Below are 25,578 nucleotides of genomic sequence, written 5' to 3' on the forward strand. Positions count from 1 at the left end.
GTGATATTTATATATCTGAAATTTGAAATCTGGATAGATATCCCCAAATATCACGATATATCGGGATATTTTGTACTATGGTTATGACAGCTGGTTCTAATGAGTTTGTTTTTAGAAAGATAAGATTTGCTATTCAGAAAGGACTTACAGCGCAGCTTGTTGCACGCTTGTCCTAGTTATTTGTAAAATTTATTATCAGTATCAATAAAATTTCTACTTAAAAAAAAAAAATAAATAAATAAACTAGGCGTCTCCAAACGAGAATTAAACAAATAGAGTAACCCAAAGTGATACTATTCTCTGTTTAATTCAATCTTTTGTCTCCACCTCTCTATTTTGTCTCGAGAATCAGACATTAAAAGACTCAAAAATTGTACAAACTTTTAAAATTTTCCTTGCTAAAAAATCTTTCCCCTCTCATTTTAATCTTTTCCCCTTCTAAATCTCTCTCGTTCCGAAAAACTTTTCAAAAATGTCTTCTGTAGCAAACAAAAACCCTTCACCTAGTAAGACTAGATGGATCAATTTCAATGATCATATGCAAGCACTTCCTATAGAACTGCAGCTTAAGATATGGACACATATACCGAAAATCATTCCTGGTTTAGGTAAGAGTTCATACGCACGTAAGAGACGAGCTAAGAGAGAAGGCTGGTGTTTGAACTGTCAAACACCAACTTGTCCCCGGTCTTCAACCTCATAATAACTCTATTTATAAAGTCTACATGCATGTGTTATCCCCCAGTGCATTACGCTCCATCTAAAAGAGTAATCCAGCCATCTGGTTGGGATTGACTCAAGTTTTCAAATACTTCCAAGTCTTGGGGATCTTACTTAAAACGACCCACCTTTTTATTTTCTATCAAACTTATTCAAAACCCAAAAAAAATTAATTAAAATTTTCCTTCTATTTGTTATCTGTACATATTTCCCTACAGTTTATGTATAGTTCTTTCCATCATCTATTTTTCATCCACCTTTGGATGTGAGTGTACCCTATACCGTTGCATTTTATTTTTTATGCTGATCATTTTGGTACCTCATGGGTCAAGATCAGGCGAGTAATGAAGTACGGATGGGCTTTTGAAGTTGGGAAGGCACTGAGGACAAGATCGGAATTTCCTGAATTCATTTGGGCTTGGGCCAAAATTTCAAATTCTTAAAAGATATACGTGTGACGCACGTGCCATCCAATATATATCATCGTTAGATAAGCCATTTATCAGAGTACTTGTGCAACCTCTGGAGAAGGCCTGGATTGGCTATCAAACAACATTGCAAACAAGGCTTGAGGCAAGTGGTAGAACTTGTTAGGATTGCCTGTGGTTTGTGGTGGCGACAACTTTAGAATTTGCATATTTTTTTCTATATGAATTTTTTGGTGATCATATATTGTAATAGGCTGGGAATTACTTGATTGGATATACTTGCGAAGTTTCTTGTTTGTTGTTTTGAACATGCCTGCACTGCTTTAACTTTTAGAAGGAGACTAAGTCAATATCTTTACTGTTGATACTGTTTATCTTTGAAATAACCTTAAAGGTCAGGGACCTTTGGAGTATTGTACTTGAACTCCCTATATAGCTGCATCTTTGGGAAAAGAAAGAGTATTAATGCTATGTGTTTGATAGGATGACCATTTGACGAGTTCCCAAACAAAAAAAAATCAAGATAAAAAAACAAGGACACAGGAAATCAAGATCAGAAACTGGATGGGAGTCTCCCAGCAAGAAACATAGATGTCGAGCTCGAAAAAATCAAGGGGAAGGGAGCTCGCAGACTGTTGATCAATCTACTTGCTTCATGAGGGGGGAGAGAATGGCAAAGAATCTAAAGAGAGTGCAGCAGCAAGAGAAGAGCAAACGGAGAAGCAGAATGACAACATATGTCAACCCACCTTAGTACAAGCCATAGGGAATAAAACTAAGGAGATGACGCACACAGAGAGTACATAAGGTAGGGACTCAGGTGAGACAAAGGAGCAGGGAAATGGTATTAGAAATACCAGTAAGGGGAGTGAGTCAACAGGTAAGAATATATATACAACTCAAGGAGGAAGACAGAACTTAGTGGCTGCAAAGTACGGTCACTTAAAACCCACAAATGTCTTTAAATGAGTGTACAACAAGGGTGCTGGAACATGAGGGACTTCAATAAGGATGTAAAGCAAGTTGCAATAAATGATAAGGTTAGGAAATCTAACTATGCTCATCAGTTAGTGAGATCAGAGATTGAGGAAATAAGAAGCAAGTTAATGACAGTTGAACGAAAGACGGAACAAGAACCACCAGCATGGTTTCAAAATAGAATTTCCTGCCATTACTGCTGGATGGTGATGAATGGTGGTCATCAACCCTTGAAGAAACTACAATAATGGAATTGAAGTTAGGAGTAAATGATCGATGTGTGTTCTATGGGAGAACACAAGTACTTCGAAAAAAAAAAACACGAAGGATCAGCAGGCAGATGGTCAAGTGGGGCTGGTGGAGGGCTTCGTCTGGAAAAACTTTACTTCCTAAAGGGGCTAGCAGAAAACTCTTTGTTTGTTATACCAGCACACAACCTACTACATCTTTGCTATATCTAATAATATTACTACACATTACACATAAGTACATATACTCAAATATCTATAAAAGGATATAAACAACAACTTACAATTTTTTCTGCCACTTCCCTCGTATCATCATCATAATATCCACCATTTTTGTCTTGATGAGCTAAAAGCCACAAATTAGCTCTATCATCCTCATCAAAAGATTCTCCCAACTCTTCTTTCTATTATAAAACATATAAATAGGAAGTCCAATTATTTGTAGTATATGTTATGTTCAATATATTAATTGGTATTTAAAAGATTTGTGCAAGTACTTACCAATTTATCTTCTAGGCCAGCATATCCAAGCCTGCTGATTCGGTGGTTATACTTATTCATTTTCATTCGTGCTGATTGTAATTTGCTTCTCTCCTTTCAAAAATGGTTTACATGCATTCTTAGTATATATATCTCACAAGTACGCATGAATAAACACAACCAATTTACTGAAAATTCTATTCTAATAAAATTTATGATATACCTGGAACTCTCCCGTTAATCTCGATTTCACAAATAATGCATGCCAGTCGGGTTTCCTGATCTTATATTTTTTAGGTGGATTTGTAAGCACATCTTGATCATCTTTAAAAGGGAAGATAAACTTCTTCGTAAGCATATTCTTGAAGGTCTTCCAACGAACTCCAATTGATTTCAAAACTGACTTCCTATACTTAACATCTATATTGAATCTAATCTGAGTAATGAACAAACAAACAAAATTCAAGATACAAGCATGATAAGAAACAAAAAAAAAAAAAAGGAACTATACAAGATATATTTACCAGAATGCCGACCCACAAAAGATTTAGAAGCTCCTCAGGTGCTTTTTTCCATGTTTGAAAAGCACTTAAAGGAATTAGCACCTTCCCAACCAGAAAGCTTGTTGCACACCTTTTGACCTATAGGCTTACCTTTTCCATTAAATTCAACAATAATTATTATACCATCCCACTTACGAGACAAGGCATGCATTATGGTCGCACCTCTCTCACTTAGTGCTTCAATGTCACTTAGTGTTTCAGTGTCACTTAGTTCTTCTTCATCTTTAAAATGGACAACCTCTTCTGGATCTATTGCTGAACTATGAAATAACATATAGTAGTAATTAGTACGTAAGATAAACCATATTATCTACATTCAAACCATATTACCTACATTCAAACCATATTATATAGGGTAGTAAACTGAATGCAGTAGTAAATAGACGATTAAAATGAATAAATACAAGATGGACTAACCACTTTTAAAAAAAAAATCTCAATCACTTGAAATTATTAAAAACACTTAATAAAAGTCTTACAACCAAAAACATTGCAATAAAGAGAGGAAAACCAAACGCTAGGTTTTAGAAGAATCATTCTCGACCTATATTCCCTCACAGTCTTTATGTGAGAAAATTGGTTGAGATTCATCATTCACATCAAATGAATCAACACTTGGCACGACTTCAGGATTAACCCTCTCTCTAATATCCCCATCAAACACGTCATTACCAATATCACTAACATTATAACATCTTTTAGGAGTTGTTAGAGAAATCGACCATTTAGGATCAAGTTGATCGGGAACATAAAAGACTTGCTTGGCTTGAGAGGCTAAGATAAAGGGATCAGATTTATGCCTAACTCTACCAAGATCCACTAGTGTGAAACCCAGATCATCGGTCTTTATGCCATTCCTGCTGTCAACCCAATCACACTTGAACACTGGAATGTGAAACTGAAAATAATCAAGAAGCCATATTTTAACGACAACACCATAGAAGGACATATTGGAAAAGTCTGGATTTTTGTCCTTTGCACTTGCAACTTGCATTGCTCTTGCCACCAAGCTTACACCACTATTTTGATTCACTGGTGAAGCATCACGACCTTTTGTGGAAAACCGATAACCATTGATGACATAACTCTCATATTTCAATGCATGCATTCGAGGTCCCTGAGCTATCTAAGTTGTTAACACTTGAGATTTTGTTATTCAGGATGCTTCGCTCTTCTGAAACCTATATTATGTTTAAAGTTAGTAACCAAGGCGTACACAAAATTATTACTTAACAATAGTTTATCTTACCCTTCCTTTCAGCCAATCACTAAAAGTACGGATGTGTTCTTCTTGTAACCAAGTTGGTTTCTTTGAGGAATGGGGGTGTTTTTTCTTTAGGTACTCCATGTGCTCCCTCCCTATTAAGTTTTAGAATGAATTAGTTATAGAATTTCTAAGCCAATGGAATAATCAACATGGAAACACTTAAAGAAATTTACCCAATGTAAGGTTCAATAACTCTTGTGTTTCGCAAGACATAAAGATGTGCTTGCTCTAAGGCAGTACCATCAACTGCAGTGGCAACACCCCCCACTAGAGTGAATTCTTCCAGAAGCATATCATCAGGTGTGATTTTAGAGTTGGCAAGAACTCCAATTGGGTCCAAATCAGATAAGAATTCACTACAAAACTCAATTGCTTCCTCTGAAATATAATTTTCAGCCATGCAATGTTCTGGACGATTGCGATTTCGTACATAACCCTTCAACACACTCATATACCTAAGACATTATAAGACAAAAGGATAGGATGATTCTCCATTTTTCATACATTATAAAGACAAAAAGGTGGGATGAAGTTTTTTTACCTCTCAAATGGGTACATCCATCGGAAGAAAACTGGACCACAAAGTTTAACCTCTTTAACGAGATGGACAGTGAGATGAACCATGATGTCGAAGAATGACGGTGGAAAGTATTTCTCCAACAAACATAGTGTGACGATGACATCCCTTTGAATTTTACTCAAGTGCATCATATCTATTACTTTCGCACAAAGTGCATTAAAGAAGAAGCACAATCTAATAATTGTATACCTCACATGTTTTGGCAAGACAGATCGTATTGCCACTGGAAGCAATTGTTGCATCAAAACATGGCAATCATGTGACTTCAGCCCTTGTAACTTCAAGTCTTCCATTGAAACACATGTCTTGAAATTAGAAGATTATCCTTCTAGGACTTTCATCTCACGCAATGTTTGGCAAACCCTATGTTTTTCAGCTCTAGACAATGTGTAACAAGCTGGGGGTAAGAATGTCCTAGTTTTACCAATCTTTAGTGCTAGTTCATCCTTTCCCATGTCCTGAAGGTCAAGACGACCATTAACAGTGTCCTTTGTTTTCGAGGGAATGTTAAGCAATGTACCAATAATGCTGTCACACACATTCTTCTCAATGTGCATGACATCCAAAATGTGTCTAACAAGCAAAAACTCCCAGTAGTCCAATTCAAAAAACACTAACTTCTTCTTCCAACATTTCTTAACAACTTCATCGACTCCATCATCAACCTGTTTTGACCTTGTTGTGGTTGACCTCTTTGCTTGTCCTCCTACACCTTGTCGCTTTCTTTTACCCACTCGCTTTACTAATTTTCCTCCTGTAACCTTTTTCCCCCCTTTTGGCATTACTGATTTGCTTAAACCTGTGTTCTTCACTTTTTTCCCCCAAGAGACTTTGATCATGCTAACCTTTGCTTTTACTTTATCACCATCCAACACTTCTTGCTGTAACTCAAACTCTTGTTTGCCATAAAACGCCTTCCTTTGTTTTCTAAATGGGTGGTTCTTTGGGAGGAATCTTCTGGTGGCCATGTATACATTTTTACAAGAATGCTTTAATCTAAACGAACATGTTTTTTCACCATATACAGGACAAGCATAATACCCTTTAACACAACAACCAGATAGATTACCAAACGCGGGGAAATCATTTATTGTCCATAATAACACAGATCTCAATGTGAAGGTTTCTTGTCGATAAGCATCATAAACATTAACCCCAGTATTCCATAGAACTTTTAAGTCATCAATCAAAGGCTGCAAGTACACATCTATATCGTTTCCTGGTTGTCGTAGACCTGATATTAACATAGTTAACATCAAGAACTTTCTTTTCACACATAACCAAGGTGGAAGGATGTAAGTGATCAACATAACAGGCCAACAACTGTACTTACTGCTCAAAGAACCATGTGGGTTGAATCCATCTGTAGAAAAGGCAAGACGAAGATTCCTCGAATCGCTGCAAACTCAGGCCACATAGCATCTACAGACTTCCATGCCGGGGAATCTGCTAGGTGACGAAGTTTGTCATCAATTTCTCTTTCATTGGCATGCTATGTATAATCCTCAGAAGTTTTTACAGACTGGAACATCTTTCTGAACCTTGGGATGGGTGGAAAGTACCACATAACTTTTGCGGGCACACCTTTGCTTGTCTCAGTCATATTCTTATTCTCCTTAAACCTTGACACTCCACAAGTAGGACACGTAGTGCGATCCTTATTAGAATCACCTTTATATAGTATGCAATCATTAGGACATGCATGTATCTTTTCATACTTCATTCCATAAACGGACAACATCTTCTTCACCTTCCCCATTGAAGAGGGTAGTAAATTACCTTTAGGAAGCCCGTCTCCAAACAATCTCAATAACTTAGAAAAAGACTTGTCAAACCACCCACCCTTCGCTTTTAGATTGTACAATTTCACCACCATTGATAACTTGGTATACTTGGAACACCCTTCATATAATGGTTCCTCAACATCTTTAAGTGGTTTTCCAAACTCTCCAGGATCCCCTGGATATTGTTCAAGTCCATCTTGTAGCAATTTTTTTGTGCTCGCTACATTGTCTGGAGTTTCCATCCTGTGAAGGAAGGCATCTTGTCTATCAAAACAAGGAGCTGCACTAAGAATTTGCTCCCCATGAAATACCCATCTCGTGTATTGCTTATCAATACCGTGATGGAAAAGGTGATTTCTAACTACCTTTTGACTTAACTCAAACAGATTGACACAGTGCTCACATGGACATCTCATACAAGTCTCCTGATTCTCTGTGGGGCTTGCAAATAGAAGAAAATTTGCAACCCCTTGAATATATTCATCTGACAACCTATCCTTGGACATCCACGATTTGTCCATTTAGTATCTAATAAGTATGTGACAAGAAATTCCTGAAGACATCCAAACAGAGCACTCAATTTTGCTAAGAATATAAATAAATAAAAAAATGCAAAAGTATATAAAGGAAATAACTTAGATGAATTATGACCTTTAAATTAAATGTTTTAGGATAGTTTCACCTACAGTTTTAATTGACCATATTAGCTTAAATATGAAACCAACACTAAGAACTAAAAGGTTAATAAAATCAACCTCAAGTAAGATATACAATAGCAGCATCAACAATTAATCTTTCTACGTGTGTGGTCTAGTATACAATACAAGTTATCAATTAGTTAAAATTCAGAAACCTTACTTTTAGAGTCAAGGGAGAATTGTATAGGGGACATAGATTTCAATTAATTCAATTTTTTATGATAAAGTTAGAGTCACACAAAAGCTAACAACAAGAACGATTTCTCTATCAAGGTGAAAAAGTTCCTCACTACCTAAACTAAACTTAAAATAATATCAGTACCTTATCACTTCATTAACTGTTACTCATGTGGAGAAAAGGATATGTAGAGAAAGAGAGAGTACACCATATTTAGGAATTCCAAGCAAAATGAACGAACGTGGTGATCAACAAGAGAAAGCAGTTCCTTTTCAGAAATCTCAATTACACTAGACATACATTCATTTAGGGGTGGTCATCGAGTCGAGCGAGCCGAGTATTGGCATACTCAGATTCGGCTCGTGGGTTTTCGAGCGAGCTCGAGCGAGCTCAAACTCAAAGTCGAGCTCTACTTTGCGCTCAAACTCGGCTCGTTTCTAATTACACATAGCTCGAGCTCGACTCGACTCGACTCATTTTACAAAACGAGCTCGAGTGCAGCTCGAGCTCGAGACTCGTAGCTCGTGAACTAGATCTGGAAATAATGGCATAAACTCCATTTTTGAATGAATTAAGTACAAAAAATCCAAAACACATTACATTTCAATTTTAGGAAAGTAAGAAGCGCATCCAAACTACAATCAACATACAAATTTACAACGAACTATATATTACATACCATCACTTTCAAAAAGTGAAAGCCAAAAATATAACAAAATCAGTATTCTCATATCTCTATCTTCCAACTTTCTTAGCTGCAATGCCCTTGTTTGGATCAATTGCTTCTACAATAGCAGCAAGTCTGCAACTTTAACTTCTCACTATCACCTTGAGTATCAATGATGGACAAAAGAAAATGAAAAGAAATAAAAAAAAAGTGAAATTTACTCCATGAAAACAAATATGAAAAATGAAGGAATTGAAGTTCAATGATGGAGGTGTCAATAAGTTGGTGTCAATAAGTTAATTAACTTTGAGATGGTGGTGTGGGGTGTAATGGGGTTTGAGAGCCGCCTGTAAGTTTTGGCCTTTTGGGATAAAATGTGTTTTGACTTTTGACATTTGAGACGTGGCTATTATTTAGGGTTTTTCCTTGTGGGCTTATGGGTTCATGTGTTTGTGGGTCTGGGTATTTTTCTCTTTTCTATATATATATATATATATATATATATAGAGAGAGATAAAAGAAAACTATTTGGTGGCGAGCAGCTCGCGAGCTACTCGACTCGAACTCGAACTCAAAACAAGCCTAAAACTATATATATATATATATATATATATATAAAGAGATAAAAGAAAACTATTTGGTCGAACTCAAAACAAACTTCGAACTCAAAACAAGCCTAAAACTAAGCTCATATTTGACTCATATTTTTTCATGAGCGAGCACGAGTCGATCCCAAAACGAGCCGAGCACCGAGCCTGATGACCAGCCCTACATACATTTAAAAAAAAACATACGACGAATCCCAATAACATGACCATACTATAAGAAAATATTTATACGTAGTAAATGACAATACACGTAAGTAATAACTAGAAGGCAAAATACAAAGTCTAAGCATACTTAATTAATATTCAACTCTGTTAAGGCAAAGAACTGATCGTTAGAACGTAAGAGGTTTATCTTACTTAAGTTAATTCACTTTTATTTCATTTGGCTACATGCCTACATTTGGCTGAAAGTATGATGACATGATGTTGAAGAAAAACCAAATTTTATACTTCATGTTTGGAAAAGAAGGGCGGAATAGTTGGGCAAACCGTTCGTACTCTTTAAGTTGCTAATGTTATCCATTTTTTTTTAATCTAGAAATTTAGTGCATCATCTCGATTCTGCTCATTCCTTGTCTACATAATCTCTCTCTTTTCTGGAGTAACTACAGTCTACACTCTACCTGAGATTCGAGGACATAAACCCATGACAATCTGGCTAAATCGCGACCAAGAATTGCTTCTTTATATATGCTAGAAATTGGTGGGCTGCCTAAAGTTATAGAGTTAGGCAATCTACAGTGCGAGTGGTTTTCATTCTCTCAAATGGTCTCGAGATGCCAAGGTATACAACAACTAGTCCATGTGAAGAATAGACTAACTATATATAATGGCAAAGGGGAGAAGACATGCTTCCCTTCATAATCGCGATTAAAGTAAGAAAAAGGCTTTTAGTGGCAATAATAACTGAACCCGACATTACATACATTTTAAAGAGACTTTATCTTTCCATGATCCAGCCCCACCTTCTTTACAGCCTTCTATGATTTATAGTTCCACCGAAAAGCTAAAGCTGGCACTCACATGGGATCCCTTTTTACATCTTAATGGATTGGTTTTTCTATGGTATCATCTATTAGTCTATAGTCTATTACATTACTTTTTTAGAGATCATAGTTTTGCATTTTGATGAGACAGATTAATAAACTCATAAGACCAATGTACATGGAAAAAATTGCACCATGAAGAGTTGGGATCAAGTTAACAAATTCATGCATATCCTATCTGTTCGTAAATAAAATGAATCACTACATTTTTTTTTCCGATGAAGTTCATTCGGCAAGTTTAATTGTGGAGTCAGATACAAATGTGTTGGGTGCAACTGTGTTTCTCTTGAAGTTAGTGTTCTCCGTTAGTGTTTTCAGTTTCTAGAAGATAAAATACGAAATAAATACGAACATAGATTAATACACATTGAAAGAGCTACATCACAGTATGAAAGTATCAACTTACTAAGATGATGGAAGTAAGCATGTAAACCAGAACTTAACCAGTTTAAACACAACAACATGCGTGCGAATTTGAAACAAGAAAAAAGAAAAAAACAAAAAAAAAACTTACTTTTAGATTTCATAAACCTTTTGTTGTAATAGTATCTCTTCTCAAACAAGTTTAAGCGTGCGAGAAACCAATGAGACAAAGAAAAAAAAAAGGCGTAACTGGTAGGGTTTGTAATGGAAGGGGAAGAAATATAAATAGGCGAAACCCTGACATCAATCCCTTAATATCCGGCGAGAGAGAAAAATAATTAGGGTGAGCGGGAGAATTTTCATAGCGAGGGGAACTTGGATTTCTCATTATTGTTGTTTCCATAATTTTTTTTTTTTTTTTTTTTGATAAAGCTGTTTCCATAAGTGAGGAGTCTATTGACGGTTCAATTCAAAGTGAGGAGTATTGATTTTAGTATTCCTTTTTTCGGTTAAGTTGTTGACGGTTTAAGGTTTAATTGAATGCCAAAATGGTCCAACCTAGCCAATGCCCAAAAAATTGTGAGAATGTTGACGGTTTATTCTATTGCTAATTTGACTGTTTTAGGAAACACCATCATATTTTCTTAACACTTATGTCATACACGATATAATGTTGCAACAGCTGTCATAATATTATTATATTTTCTTGATGCTTGTGTCATACACAACATAATGTTGCAACAGCCGTCATAAATTTAATATATTTTCTTGACGTTTGTGTCATACACGACATAATGTTGCAATAGCTGTCATAAATTTATTATAATTTCATGACACTTGTGTCATACACGACATAATGTTGCAATAGCCGTCATAAAAATATTACTAAAACACCTATCTCGACGGTTTTTAACAAAGCCATCAAGATAGATAAAAAAAACAAACGTCATAATATGTCATTTTTTTTAGTAGTGGCTTGTCCTAATTATTTGTAAAATTCATTATCAGTATTAATAAAATTTCCACTTAAAAATAAATAAATAAATAAATAAAATTTAAAAAAAAAAAAAAAAAAAAAAGACTAGGCGTCTCCAAACGAGAATTAAACAAACTAGCTAAAATGCACATGCTTTTGCACGTGAATATTAAACAAATTTTTTTTAATGGTAGCTAGGTTGTGAAAATGATGATTAAGACATCAGAGTGAAACACAATAACTTTATGTTGATCAAAAATATAATCTATTCCAATCAGCTTAAAGCTAAGCTCCATATAGGAAAAATAATATAAAAAAAAATACAGATTCTTATTTTTTAAAAAAATTTGAAAGACAGATTGCGTATTTGCTAAAAAATACATCAATCCATGGAAAGTCAAGCATAAGAGAGAAATCCTAGTTCAAATCAGAACGTCACTAAGAATTAAAAGTTAGAACAAAACAAATAGCCTAAAAAATATTCAACACCGTAACATCTACCGAAAGTGCCTAAACATACAACCAAGGCCAATGCCCGTCAAACAACAATTAAGCCTGATGGAAAACTCAACAAAGAATAGTTTATTCTTTGGTTGACTTGTTGATGAGTGACTTGTGGATGTGAGGGATCACACCACCACCTGCAATTGTTCCCTTGATCTACGTGTCAAGCTCCTCATCCGATCCCCTCTGATAGCTAGCTGCAGATGTGCCTTGGGATGATACACTTCTTCACTTTGAGATCTTTGCTTGCATTGCCTGTCAACTCCAATACTTATGTTGTAAGGTACTCTAGTGTAGCTGTGGAGTAAACTGCCGCAGTGGCCCCTACTTGCCCATTTGCACCAATCCTTGATTTCAAATGATGATGGATACGACCTACTGGAAACTTCAGACCAGCTCGTGACATCCAATACTGCAGCTGTAATCTTGCATGAGTTGATATCGCTTCTAAACATGCATTTGCCATACTTTTCTGTAGACCTATGAACATTTAATTAAATTCACCATGATTTAACAGTTTAATGCAGATAGTGAAAGAAAGTCATTCTCTAGATCAATATATATAGTTCAGTAATCCACCAGTACAACTATCAAAACAATGAATGAAGTTTAGAGAATATCTTGACACATGGTCAACAACGAAGTATCTATAAAGAGTCGCTTTATAAAGTATCTAACCCTTTTTTAAAATGAAAATTGTTCATAAGCATGTCATGAAAGTGACAAAATTATTGTGGTATTGGAAGTTTAGAGAATCGCTTTACACATCGTCAACAACAAAGTATCTATAAAATGCAAAACATATAACCTAATTCTCTTATAAGGTTCTCAAAGGCGTCCAATTAAGTACCAGTAATCAGCTTCAACAAATTACTCTCGACAGTTATTCTTCCTTCTCTAGGCTAAAATGGAGGCCTATTGGTCTTGATCCTTAACAATTGGTTCACCACCATGTTCACACTGCATTGACATAAATTTCCCCAACCACAAACCCCCTTTGAACGATCGTCACAACCTTAACATCCCCTGAAGAAGCCTTAGTCCTATCATTGAACTCTGACAATCTCTCTTATTATAGGAAGAACGTTCATGAGTTTTCAACTTAGTGGCTACAGGTAGCGTCTGCTCATCACTAATAGAAACTTGAGGTTCATGTTTTCCCGCTAGTAAAATGTTCATCTCCACTCCAATAACCTAACCCTCTGCAAATACGAAACTCAGGAAGACAAATACCCCTTCAAACAATTAAAATCCAACAGTTGATCATGTGAAATTTTAAGTTCCATTCTATCACCTTAACCACATGGCTTAAATGCTAATGCTTTGATATACTCGATAAGTTTATCCAGCTCGAAAGATGTTGCTCGGGAGTGGCCTAGACCAAACCGTGTCCTTGCATCTTCCCACGTTTCGGCATTACCAAGAACGTAAGATCTTAGCTATTAGTAGTCTTCGTTTGACTATGTTCCACTACCACCATAATATCTTAAAAGCTTGAGATCTTGAATAGGAAAATACTTCAAAAGTGTTGTGAATGAATGAATGAAAACACAATCTAAGTTCCATTGTACCCGGGATAAGTGAACTTCATGTGGAAGTGCTTTAACCTTAATAAAATGTGTTATGTGGAAAAGAACATCATAATGGAATACTGAATTAGCATACAAAAGGTATTTAGTCATAGACGCAAAGAAAGCAAGATCCAAAACACACAAATACATATTCATATTTTTAAAAGGGGTACATGAACCACTTGAAGGTAAAACTCATTTCCCTATAGAATTTAAAATATGTTCATGGAACTTATTTAAGATTCCAAGTCCCTCAAAAGAATATACATATAACCCAAAATTGAATTTCTATTCCAAGTAAAAAGCACAGAGATGGATGGATGTACTAACTATTTTAAATATTCACAACCTTAAAAAGTGCAATTCAAGAAATTTAGGATGAATTGCAATACATTCATTTGATTTGTCACAGTTTTTTTTTTTTTTTTTTTTTGATAAAGTATACATCAATTAAAAATATAAGAAATCAAAACCTTGGAAGCTTTCAATCTAACAGGAAGCTTGCTTGCAATCGTTCCTACAAAAAATTCACATCTTATCCATAATTTTTTTGGCTTCTCAGGTTATACTTAGTTACATATGGTGACTCTATGTTTCTTATTACATCCTCTTTTCAAGCCAATAGCTTACTACAACCCTCTTCAAGCATTAAACATTGAAGTCAAATCCACATTTCAGCTAAGGTAAATAGTAAACACCTCTAAATACTTAAAAATCAAGCTTAAGTAACGACATAATATCAAGACCCAAAAAAAACTAACGAAACATAACAAATTTGTTTAACAAAGAGGATATATAGTGTCAAGAAACAAACAGTGGGAGCTAAGCAAACAAACAAACCAAAGGGAATGAGGTACATCTTATGCACATGTTTACTCTCTTCTATAGGACTATAACCATGAATAACTTGTATCACATGAAATACATGAAGGTACATTTTAACATCAATGAAAAATGAAATTTATAAACAGGACTGAGTGAATTACAAACCAATGATGCCAACTTGAATGTATTGAAAATTTCCCAGTAAAGCTGAAACTCCATATATATAGCCGATGTTTGGATCAGTAGCAGAAGGCATTAAGCTCCAATCCACTAACTTCAATTAAGGTAACTGTCAAAAATATGCAAGCGACACAAATTTATGAGACTGAAATCTAAGGAGCTACAAACAAATACCTAGACACCTAGTGCAGGAATAGTAAGAGATTTTAAGCTTCTAGTAGATCCCTTGTGCTATCTTAAAGCAGTCCTCTAGGGAAAAAAAATAAATTATAAATAAATACCAAATTGGCAGGCTTCAAGACATCAACATATAGAGCTCAATTTTCTAAACATTTTTGAATAAGTCTAACATGCAAACCTTCAGCTCCAATTTTCAGTTTTTAATCTTCCGAGCAATTTAAACCTCCGGTAAATTGCACAGTATCTAATTGAAGTCGGAATTGAATCCAATCAACGACAAATTGAAACGAAATATTGAGAACCCAGCATTCCATGTCTCAAAATGTGGACCACTATTCTATTTTCTTAAAAAAAAAACAACAACAACGAAATATTCCCTACAACAAACGTGCTTCACAAAGTGTAAGGAAAATTCAATGAAAGAGTAAGAACAAACCGGGAGGCCAACATCTATACTAATCTTTCATATTCATGAAGTCGAAGTACGATATCGATACCGACAGTTCAAGTCCCAAACAAACTGCTCTAGCAAAAGGACAGTAGCCAAATGGAAGACTTGATATAATGACATTGGTAAGTTGAAATCATGAAAGTAAATGTTAATGGTTCATCAACACATGTGCCATGAGGTGCTGAAATTGGCTTGGGTTTGCCCAACTTTTAGAATAGTGAATAGAACGTATGAACTCCTTTCTCTCATGTCCAGCCAAAAAAAAAAATATCCTTGCTCTCATGTGATTCTAAAGAAATCATTCTTGGAGAATCAAAATGTTATAATGGAATTAGGAACTAATAGTACATGATAACCATAACTAATGCTTATGCATGTGGCTGTGAGTATATTTCAATACATCAACAGCCACCATGACGAAACCCCAACTTCGAAACCAATCCAATTCACAAATATACTTCACACCAAAATCTCAATTCTCCCTAAAAGTCCCAACCGACAGCTAGAATCACAAAAATGAAACATACCCACATCACAATTACACACAAAAACTCCAAATTTCAACAAAATAAACCGCCCCAAAATCTATAAACGTTTCACACCCATTTTCATAACAAATTAAACAACACACTAATCAAAGACATCAGTGGGGATGGTTTGGGATGCAGGATGTGATCAAAACATGACTATGCTTAGTATCATATTACTAATGTGAAAAAAAATTATACTAAGCCAATCTAATTCAGAATCTACAATCGGGGAGATAAGGTTTGCTAAGATTGTGTATGTTAGCCTTCCTTGTATTCGCCCGGTTGGATTATACTTTTTCAAATGAAGGCAATGCTATCTAACCGCGGAATTCAGAGAAGCTAAATTAAACTTGCTATTCACTATTGGAGTAACCAAAATCGAAACCATACCGCAAGCAACCGGTAATTCATTAGGATCCAAATGGAGCAAAGGTAAAAATCTCGATAATAAAGGTGTCCCTCCAATTAGCAGCTTTAGATGTATAAAGATCGAAGTTACTATTAAACCTCACTCTTTTCTTTCAATCACGACTATAAAACTGTTTCCTTACCTCATCATCGTGTTCATTAAATCTTATCACCCCTTTAATCATCTCATCCAACACACTTAATGGCACCCCATGATTCACAACTTGAAAAAAATCCCCACTTCTCTGATACAACTTTTATCTCATCAACCACTTTTTTACGATCTCCTTGAAGGGTCTATCAACGGAATGTGGAAGTGGGTCGGATTGGAATCTGAGTTCTGCTTAAGTTCATTTGCAGAAAAAACACAAGTTTGAAAGAAGCATCGAGACATCAGTTACTTTGATTTGAAAGTAGGGATTTATATATAATAAAATTGTTTTTTTTTTGTTCTTGATGAAGAATTGGGAATGTTTTGAAGAATTGGATTTTTTGTTGGTTGTTGGGAGAGAGAAGAAGAAGAGAAGAAGAAAAGAGACTGTTGGTTTCTTTGAATTTAATTTCGGTATAAAAGGTAATTATTTGGCAATTAAAGAAGCGTAAGTGGCGAACAATTGAATAGGGGCATATAGTTGATTTTCTACCTGAATTTACACATACATCTTTAAGTTACTATATAATCTTAAGGGTATAGATGGTAGTAAATTTTGAAATTACTAAGTAGTCCTTCTTAAAGGCATTGAATAATTGATTTTAATATTTTATTAAGGGTATTTCATGGTAGAAAAAAGGCTGGTCCAATTTAAATGTCTATGTTAATTATGGTATACTCTACTAATTGAGATAGAGTAACCCAAAGTGATATTATTATCTGTTTAATTCTATCTTTTGTCTCCACCTCTCTATTTTGTCTCGAGAATCAGACATTAAAAGACTCAAAAATTGTATAAACTTTTAAAATTTTCCTTGCTAAAAAATATTTCCCCTCTCGTTTAAATCTTTTCCCCTTCTAAATCTCTCTCGTTCTGAAAAACTTTTCAAAAATGTCTTCTGTAGCAAACAAAAACCCTCCACCTAGTAAGAATAGATGGATCAATTTCAATGATCATATACAAGCACTTCCTATAGAACTGCAGCTTAAGATATGGACACATATACCGAAAATCATTCCTGGTTTAGGTAAGATTTCATACGCAAGTAGGAGACGAGCTAAGAGAGAAGGCTGGTGCTTGAACTGTCAAACACCAACTTGCCCCAGTCTTCAACCTCATAATAACTCTATTTATAAAGTCTACATGTGTTATCCCCCAGTGCATTACGCTCCATCTAAAGGAGTAATCCAGCCATCTGGTTGGGATTGACTCAAGTTTTGAAATACTTCCAAGTCTTGGGGATCTTACTTAAAACGACCCACCTTTTTATTTTCTGTCAAACTTATTCAAAACCCAAAAAAAATTAATTAAAATTTTCCTTCTGTTTGTTATCTATACATATTTCCCTACAGTTTTTGTACAGTTTTTTTTATCATCTATTTTTCATCCACCTTTGGTTGTAAGTGTACCCTATACCGTTACATTTTATTTTTTATGCCGATCATTTTGGTACCTCATGGGTCAAGATCGGGCGAGTAACGAAGCGCGGATGGGCTCTTGAAGTTGGGAAGGCACTGTGGACAAGATCGGAATTTCCTAAATTCATTTGGGCTTGGGCCAAAATTTCAAATTCTTAAAAGATACATGTGTGAGGCACGTGCCATCAAACCATTAAGCCCACGCGACCACCCACTTCCTTTCTTCTCCATCACAAAATCCCCAACCCTAACGCCCCACTCGACTCGCACCCGTCCCCATCCAACTCATGACCGCCCATTAACCTCAACACACCTCCATCCGATTTTTTTCACAACCTTCCCCATTTTCAACCCCCATTCCAACTCAAAACCCCAATTTTTTAAATCCCTACTCTAAATGGCTCGAGTTCTTAAAATCATGCCGGAGCAAAATTTTCAAGACCTCTTCTATTCCGATCTATTTGAAGTGCACTTTAGGGCTGAGATCAGAAGAAAATGATGGGAACCCTTGGTTTTGTTGGAAGATGCAGCTTATTCTCCCTTTATTACTCTTCCGTTTTATAACTGCATGCTTAGAGGGGGAGGATGACCGCATTACGGTTGTTAAGGATGGCCGCTCACTAGAGCTCACCAAGGAGGTGGTGAGTGGAGTTCTTAGGATTCCTCTGAAAGCTTATGTTCAGACAGAACAGTCCCCAAACGGAAAGACCATCGACGTGATGATGATAGAGACACTTCTTGAAAGGTTCAAAACCCCAAGTCTCACTGCGCTTATCAGAGTTCGCTACAAAAGAACCAGTTAACAGTATCTCAGTGGACAACATATAACCTGCTAGGCTCAGCCAAGCCTTTGAACTATAAGTAAGGCGATGCTTCATCTTTTATGGATTCTTCAAGAGCAGAAGAATAGCTTCTGCATCATCTCCTTTATCTTCAAGCAACTCTGTAAATCGAAGAAGTCAACTGCCCCTCTATTAGTGCTAGTAACCAAGATCATGCAGCACTGGGGGTTCCAAGCCACAGACGCCCTAGTGGAGGTCAAGGACGCTACCACAGGTCCTATATATGCCCACTGCGTCCAGAAGTCATGGCTTCCACCTGCTGCTAGATCTGCTGAGCAAGCACGCCCGACCAAGAAGGTGGATTACTTTGCTAAAGATGTCACTCGACAATTCACTCAGCCCATGGACGAAATTCACTTCCTCCATGGAGGCCAGAAGATTTTGCACTCGTATGTCCACCAGCTCAGGGAAACTCAACAGGACATCATAACGGAACAGCAGACAATCCGAGTGGAACAACATACCCTCAGAGAGGAGCAGCGATCCTTCCTGCAGGAGCAGTGATGTTTTCAGCACAGTGTCACTAGAACACTATAGAGCATCAAAGACGCACTCCCGTGTAGTGATAGGCATGCCAGGCCTCGACGTCAACAAGGAGAAGGATCTTCTAGACATCGAAACGAGTCACGCATGGATTCTGACTAGGATTCCAAGTGTCCGTATAGTTGGATCTAATTATTCTTCTCTTTCTTTTTCACGTGTATGACGTAGTATAAGTTTAACTTTATGCTTAATATTATCTGCTTGTTTTATTTTGTTTTGTTTTTCTTGTGGAATTTGGTATATGAGTAGAAGATAAAACAAATACATCATGCCAAAATTTTCCATTTTTCTTTCATACTTGTTTTCAAAAATACAAAAACCCAAAAAGATTTTATAATAGAATAAATATCCTTAGTATAATAAATCATATATTTCTCGTTCTATATCAAACAACCCATACCCCAAACTTATTTGGGGGTGGCATATTTTCATCATGAAAAACAGAATACAGGTGTATCACTGTTTTTGCTCATGTTTCTATGGTAATCTCTTTCCTTATCTCTTCATACTTTAAGGACAAAGCATAGTTCTATTTGGGGGTGGTATAGTAACATTTTGCAAAAACTATGCATTTTCTATATAGTAGATATAATAGTATATTTCTTTCTTTCTAAAAAAAATTGAAAAAATTGAAAAATATTTTTCTGTTTAGTATTAAAAAGTCTTGTTTCCTTTTTCTAGGATGAATAAAAAGTTTAGAAGTCTCATTATAGCAATAGGGTAAGGACTTGTTCTTCGTACTTAGACTAATATACGTACAATAGTTTCTATATCTTTTCATGAATGGCATGCATCAGCATTTGTAGAATCTAGCCAAAAGCCTCATTTGAATGATTATTGATTGATGACACAAATGATGTCCGGATAGAAAGACCACACGTCCACTTGCTTAATCACCAAGCCATATCCTATGAGGGAATTTAGGCCATTTTTGGATCAATATAGCCAAATAAATGTTAAAACCCCAAAAATATAGTTTCCTCTAGTTACCCCTCTTGAGCCTTCACCCTTTCTAAAAGCCTTTTTATTCTTCACCAATAATTCCTAACCCGTTACAGCACACAATAAAAAACTTACCTAGCTAACAAGTTGAGAACTAGATGGACATCAAAAAAAGAGAAGAGAACACCTTGTACAAAAACAAAACAGTTATTTTCTTCAAAAAGAAAAGAAAAGAAAGAGAAGAAAATAAAGACCCATCAAAAACTAAAACTCCAAAAATAAAATCGAAGGAGTCAAAATAATTGAATCTCCTAAAAGTTCAAAATCAATAGGAGACGATATCAAAAACATAAAGAAACAAAAGCAAAGTTAGAACTCCCAAAATTCAAAATCATAAGGAGTCACAAAGCCAAAGGCCGAAAAGAATGTATCACAATTCGGAAGCAAAAGAACAAAATGAGATTCTTCTCTGGTTACAAGTATCTTGAAGACCCAGTTTCTCAACTTATCAAATTTTGTTTTTCCCTTCCTTTTTCTTTCTAAACCATCACCCTAGCCCTGTAACTCCTAATAAAAGACCTCTAGCTCGATTAGGAATTGGATGGTGTGATAGTAAGTGGCAAGCGTGATCAATCAACCCCAGTTTCTTTAGACGTCATTTGAGTATGCGAGGAATATAAGTGCCCACTGCACTTGAGAGAACGGACCATGAGTGAATCTATCATAGAGTTGTGATTGCAACACACCCCTGTGAGAACCCACCTTAAGGAAGCTCTCCAAAAGCCTCGGAAACGACTATGTTTTTGCATTTCATTGCTCATATTTTGTGTATTTATCTTTAGATGATTAAATTACCATATATATGTTATTCTAAGTTTAAAAGAGCTTGTCTTTATTCACCACTAATGAGATGTATGAACTTTTGAGAATAAATAAGGAAACAAGACCCTTTGTACTAAATAGAATAAGTTTGTGAGTACCTTCACTGGAAAACTCTTATGAGGCTTAAAGCTCGTCCACTAGAGAATTCCTTGTGGTTTAAGGCCTTGTTGCATATGGTCAATGCAATCGCACTCTGCGAAACGAGATTAGTATAACTTATAATAAATCACTCATTTGTGAGCTTAGTTTTTTTCTCTCATCCTTGCTTGAGGACAAGCAAGATGCTATTTGGGGGTGGTGATCAGCTTCCAAATATGCATTTTATTACCCGTATATTACTGCATTACAGTCCCTCTTACGCTTAACGAAAAGACAACTCATAGCTTTTATTGCCTTTTTCAGGTTAAGGAGTATTTCAGACCACTTATCATAAAAGCTACGTCTTAGCACCAAAAAGAGCCTTAATCATGCTTATTATGAAGACCAGTAGCTGCTATGGAAAAGTGCTAAAAATGTCAAAGTCAATGGTCAAAGTTAAAAGTCAAAGCTCTCAAATCAGAAGACCAGATATGGAGGCCCTTATCTCAAAATATGAGGACTTTCTCCCTGAACCTACCTTGGTCATGAAGAAACCAAAAAGTAAAAGTGAAAGTGAAAGTGAAAGTGTGAGGTGTCTAGTTTGTAATGGAGAAGAGAAAATTTGTAAAAGGCAAAAGTATGGGTATATAAGCAAAAAGCAAGGGAGAGAGAAACCATTCATTGTCTTAGGATCCAAACCATTTGGTTTGTTTAATTTCTTGTCTTGTTTTCAATTCATGTTTTTACTTTCTTGTTATTTTATTTTATTTCAATCAATCTTGTTTACTTGTTCTTTGTTTTACTCTTCAATCTTGTTTAATTGTTCTTTGTTTTAATCTTCAATCTTGTTTGTTTGTTCTTATTTCAATGTTTTAATCAATCTCCCCTTTTCATGTTTTCAAGTCATTTCAATACAACAATCTAGCTTTCAAGTTTTCATTAGCTTAGAACTATTCTAGTCCTTTCAAGAGTCTACCTTTCTTCTCACATCTCCCTCACTCAGACTCTAAATAATTTAGGATAAACCTCAACTTCTAATCTAAACTCTTTTGAAGTATACTCACTATAATCTAAAGCTTCAGTGGCCTAATAGGTGGATTGGCAAAACCTGGAGTTCCTTGCTATTGTTGGTTGTTATGCCAAGAAAAATTTGGATGTTGTCTCCACAGTGCGTTAGGAATGTTGAAAGCACAAACTTCTTCCGGTTGATAAGGATTGGATTCATAGATCAATGGGCAAGAGAGTTCAGCTTGGTCAAGGCTCTAACAAAGGTAACATGGGGCATTGTTGACGTTCATGACTTGTTGTGGTATTTTATCATTGATCTGCACGGAAAAAGCATCTACCTTCTTGGTCAGGGACGTGATCAGAGTTTTTAATTATGGATCAGGTTTGACTTCAAACATAGATGTGGCTTTTGGAGGAGTGACGTGAGATGAGTGGGAAGAATTAGTTCTTCCCCAAGAGGTACTTCGTGATGCTTGTTTTCCAAAAATTGGAATGTTTCGTTATCACCTTTATCCATGAAATTACCGCCATTCATGATGTCGTAGCGTTTCTTGTTGATGCTCGGACAAACCATTAAAGAAAGAACGGACCAGGACACCAGTGGAAAGTTGGTGATGCGGACATTCGAGAAGAAGGTCATTAAATCTTTCCCAGGCTTCTGTAAAGGATTCCTGAGGATTCTATTGAAAGAATTGAATCTTTTGAAGCATCATATCTCTTTAGTTTTCTTTTGAGTGTAAAATTTTATCATGAATGATTGCACCAGTTTTATCCATGTGTCGTAAAAATAAGACAGTTCGCCTGCTAGCCAAGCCGAGGCTTTATCAGCTAAGGTGAAAGGAAACAATCGTAACAAGACTTGTTCATCGGAAACATTGGGATGATGGAAATTATTCAAGACTGTCTGTATCCGACGAAGGTGATTGTACGGTTTCTCATGTTCTAGACCATGGTAAACGGGTAACAAATTGAAGACGTTTGGTGGGATTCGAAAATCCACATCAAGGTCTGCAAGTTTGATATAGGAAGAAGGTCATTCCTTTAAAGCAGTGTAAAAGTCTGAAAGGGGCTTCTCGACTAGAGGAGTCGCTTCATCCATAACTATAGGAGTTAATGGCAACGGATGCGCTTTTTGAGGTTTAGTGACAGAGAAAGAGCTTGGTTGAGGTGATAACTTACGTAATTGTTTATCGTATTTTCTTCTACGATATGTGTATTCAAGTTTCTTACTATTACCAGACCTTAATCTCATGCAAGCATAAAATTAACTAAGGCATGCAATTAAGGAATGAATTTTTACGTTATTGTTGCAATTACTTGAGGATGAAGATAAACAACGTATGCTTGAGCCGCTACTATTGATAACAGTTGAACAAGGATTATATTGGCATAGACAAACAGCCAAGTCACTTGACAGATTGAGGGAGGTTTTCCGTGCAAGCACGTTCCTTAATTATAAAACCTCAATCTTTGCAAGCTTCCTAGACACTGTTTGAATATGAGATATTTTATGATTGTATTTATTTTTTTTTAAAAATTACTATTCACGTATTATACAAACAAATATGGCAATACAAATCACAATACAAGCAAATTATTATACAAAAATACTTAGCATGTAAACAACCTATAATCAACAAATTGTAGCATGCTTCGTAAAAACCAATATTGTATTTCTAATATGCTAGAAACTTAAATAAAAATCATGCTAAATACAAATACTTACTAAACATGCGACATGTTACACGTTACATAAAATATACGACACTAGTTAACGCTTGTTTCGGATAAGAATTTGATTTCATTAATACTCATTCAGATTGCGAATGTCATATATAGAGAGCAGTTTTGCCCCGAAGGGCTTAGAAACAACTTACCCAACTCGGATTTTAATCCCTCGTTGGATGTTCTCCTTTTTCTTAACAAAATCAAATTTTAATACTAAACATTTCACACAAACATATATATGCTAAACAATCCCAATCATTCAAACAAATACTAGAATACACACTAATATATGTATACAAGGTCTAAACAGGTTATATCATGCAAGAAGTTACTCCTCTAGAAAATGAGTCGAGGAGTGGTAGAAAACGGAACTAATTAACCTGAAAAGCATCCCGCAACTCCGCCTTATAGAAATGATTTCGGAACTTCCTTGCAAGATATGGAACACTACTATGACGTTCAAACGTGGGAATCTAATTCCCCAGAATAGTAGTGGGGGCGACTCAAAAACAACTACCACAAGTCGTGCGCCGACACTGTTAAACTGGGGGGCTCGCACATGCCACTTTTTTAGTCGCGTTCTGCGACTCGAATCTAGTGCTAGATATGAGAACCTGTGACCAAAAAAGACAAAAGTTAGAATATATATATATATATATATAGTAGACAAAAATAAATAAATAAAAGAAAAAGAAAAAATGGAAGGGAGAGAAGAGGGGGGATTCCCCGTGACTTAGACGAGCTCCGTTATATTGCTTCAGTAGGTGTTAGGCTAGCAGCGACGCCATTTGATAAGAGTAAATTAGATATTACTCCAACTCACACTTATATCAAGTACCTTGCTCACAAAATTATTCGATATCATATAGCTAGAGCAAAGATTCGTCCCATGTCTAAAGACTAAAACATATTCTAACAATAGAGCTAGAACCATTCAAAGAGAATCCATGGTGAGAAGGATTTGTATGAGAAGATTATACTACACTTAAAATACAATTAAATGGAAATTACAATCATTAATTTAAAACTAAACTTGCTTTGGGAGGATTGAATCCGCTCATGCAAGGATAACTACCATTTCGAAAGTCTTAATTACAAAAACTATAATCATTCTTGGGTTCATAGACAAACCCAAAAATGATTAGAGTTTGATCCCTAGTGGATTTAACTTATCTCTAAGAAAACCTACTAGCATGAGGAGTTGTTATGGTCTTCTAACTCTAGAAGACCCTAATAAGTCCTAGCTTGTCATCAACATCAACTATTTTGGAGTTAATGTTGAAAACAAGTTTGTGAAAAACTAAGCAATGAAAGACTCTATTAATGGAGCTTCTCCTCGCATGAGCATCATTAACCCTCCACAAGGGAAGGTTTTAGCTCATGATCCTTGGAGTTATGAACTAAAAACAAGAAGAATAAGGAAGAAGAAAATCAGGTTGAGAAGAAGATGAAGAAGTTTTTATTTCTACAACTATGGAGATGACTCCATTAAAGACGTACAACTTTTCTCTCTAAAAACTAAAACTAAAACATGGAATTAATTATTTTTCTTTGTTTTTTACATTTATCTCATAGAATGGAATGATTACCAAACACGAGTGCTCACTCCAATTCCCTTAAACAAATAGATAAGCACTCCACTTTGTCTTCCACTTGCATTTTTCTCCATCATTCTTATCTCCACTCATCTGGTCTCCAATTATGAACAAGATAATGAAGATTCCACATTAGTGATGGGAGCCACATATTTTG

General features: G+C 35.7%; 1 protein-coding gene and 1 long non-coding RNA gene across 3 annotated transcripts; both read right to left on the reverse strand.

The window, feature by feature from the left end:
* Positions 1-4,853: 4,853 nt before the first annotated feature.
* LOC147524680 (uncharacterized) lies at positions 4,854-7,569 on the reverse strand. Its single transcript, XM_086575905.1, is given in 4 exon segments — positions 4,854-5,139; positions 5,226-6,498; positions 6,598-6,662; positions 6,827-7,569. Coding segments are annotated over 4 exon segments (2,367 nt in total).
* A 4,530-nt stretch (positions 7,570-12,099) lies between these two features.
* On the reverse strand, positions 12,100-24,482 carry LOC147524681 (uncharacterized). 2 transcript variants are annotated; one of them, XR_015197074.1, is made up of 3 exons: positions 24,207-24,482; positions 14,650-14,773; positions 12,100-12,560 (listed from the first exon to the last, which is right to left on the reverse strand). It is a non-coding gene; the product is annotated as an uncharacterized LOC147524681 (long non-coding RNA). The 2 variants fall into 2 exon arrangements; XR_015197076.1 differs by having other exon boundaries at positions 12,100-12,568.
* Positions 24,483-25,578: the final 1,096 nt, after the last annotated feature.

This window comes from Coptis chinensis, chromosome 1, assembly GCF_015680905.1.
Source record: "Coptis chinensis isolate HL-2020 chromosome 1, ASM1568090v1, whole genome shotgun sequence".
Classification (NCBI taxonomy): domain Eukaryota; kingdom Viridiplantae; phylum Streptophyta; class Magnoliopsida; order Ranunculales; family Ranunculaceae; genus Coptis; species Coptis chinensis.